The sequence below is a fragment of the Trichechus manatus genome, unplaced genomic scaffold (genome assembly GCF_000243295.1).
Source record: "Trichechus manatus latirostris isolate Lorelei unplaced genomic scaffold, TriManLat1.0 scaffold00227, whole genome shotgun sequence".
In the NCBI taxonomy this organism is placed as follows: domain Eukaryota; kingdom Metazoa; phylum Chordata; class Mammalia; order Sirenia; family Trichechidae; genus Trichechus; species Trichechus manatus.
In genome coordinates this window covers 272,493-273,757 of record NW_004444163.1, presented here as the reverse complement: position 1 = coordinate 273,757, position 1,265 = coordinate 272,493, and the positions used below count along the sequence as shown (strand labels likewise).

The 1,265-nt window shown below is 38.6% G+C and overlaps 1 protein-coding gene across 1 annotated transcript in view; it reads left to right on the top strand.

The window, feature by feature from the left end:
• The first annotated feature begins 559 nt into the window (after positions 1-559).
• LOC101352940 (olfactory receptor 8D4) overlaps positions 560-1,265 on the top strand; it is a 2,552-nt gene continuing 1,846 nt past the window's right edge. The window contains 2 exon segments of the mRNA XM_012559249.2: positions 560-656; positions 899-1,187. Coding sequence (XP_012414703.2) covers positions 560-656; positions 899-1,187 — 386 coding nt within the window.

Here is a 1,265-nt window from a genome sequence, read left to right as displayed (position 1 = left end):
TGGTAGTGAAGCTTACTAGTAAATGGTTAAATAGAGAAGATACTGGTTACCATTGTTCATTTTCATGTAGATTAAGATATAATATGTATAATATTTCTTCCTGCTGCTGCTACTTTTGAATTATCTTCTGCAACATTATGTATAAAAAACACAATACTATTTATTGTGATAAGTTTTATGACATATACATTACCTTGCCGTGGAATTCCTGAGTTCACACACAGGTGGCAAAATAATGAGATATGTAATTATACATCTGAGAAGGGTTTTCTTAGGAAAATGTTTTCAGAGATTGCTTTACATGATTATGAATGTTGTCTGGTACACAGAAAAAGAAGAGGTTCAGAAGAGGAAACAAGAAAGAAGAAAAATAATTTCAGCTCTAGGAAGAAATAATGCAAAGTCATGATTCTTAAACTTTAATGTGCCCAGGAATCAAGTGGGGGTCTTGTTAAAATGCAGATCCTCATTCAGTACGTTTGGGATAGGACCTAACTAGATCTCAGGTAATGCTTGTCCAGGGACCACACTTTGAGTAGCAAGAACCTAAAATGCAGAAATGGTTTGGGAATTAGAAAATACAGAGAAGAGAAATCTAAGTGGCTTGAACAGAGGGCAAAAGGATGCAGGACCCTGGAGTGAAACAAGGAACATGGGTAGTATGGAAGAGATTTTACTTTGAAAGACAACCCAGTAGGAATTTGAGGGAATGTGGGAGAATTAGATATGTGATGAAAATGATCAGTATGTCTGTGACACCCAGGACAGAAAGGACAGATTCAAGGACAGATTAAAAAAAAAAAATTGAATATATGAATCTTCTTGAACATTCCTTTGGTAATTCTTTCTGTGTGGTCTCTGTGACTAGACTATATCTGTGCATGCTAATTGGTGACAGATGAAGGAAAAGGAAAACTCCAGGGTATTGCAGTAACAGGCAAAGGGCAATTGGATACCCTTTCTTTTGCACATGAGTCCCCTGTCTTCATCCTTCAGGAAAGGAGAAGACGAGAAGATACAAAAGACATGTGTTCAGTAGAAATTAAAAACCTGCTCAGGGACCAGCTGTTCAATGTCATGAAGCCCCTTTGTTTTGAACTGAGTGAGAGACTTGGAATCTCAGGAGGAGGCATCTGCATCTTTGGGAACTCAAGTGGCCAAAGGAAGGTGCTGGGCCTAAGATGGCGGTAATAGATTGGGACCAAGAAGACACAAGCAGCTTCTTGAGTAGCCAGAGAAAGACATAGATCCTGGGTTAGGCAGGT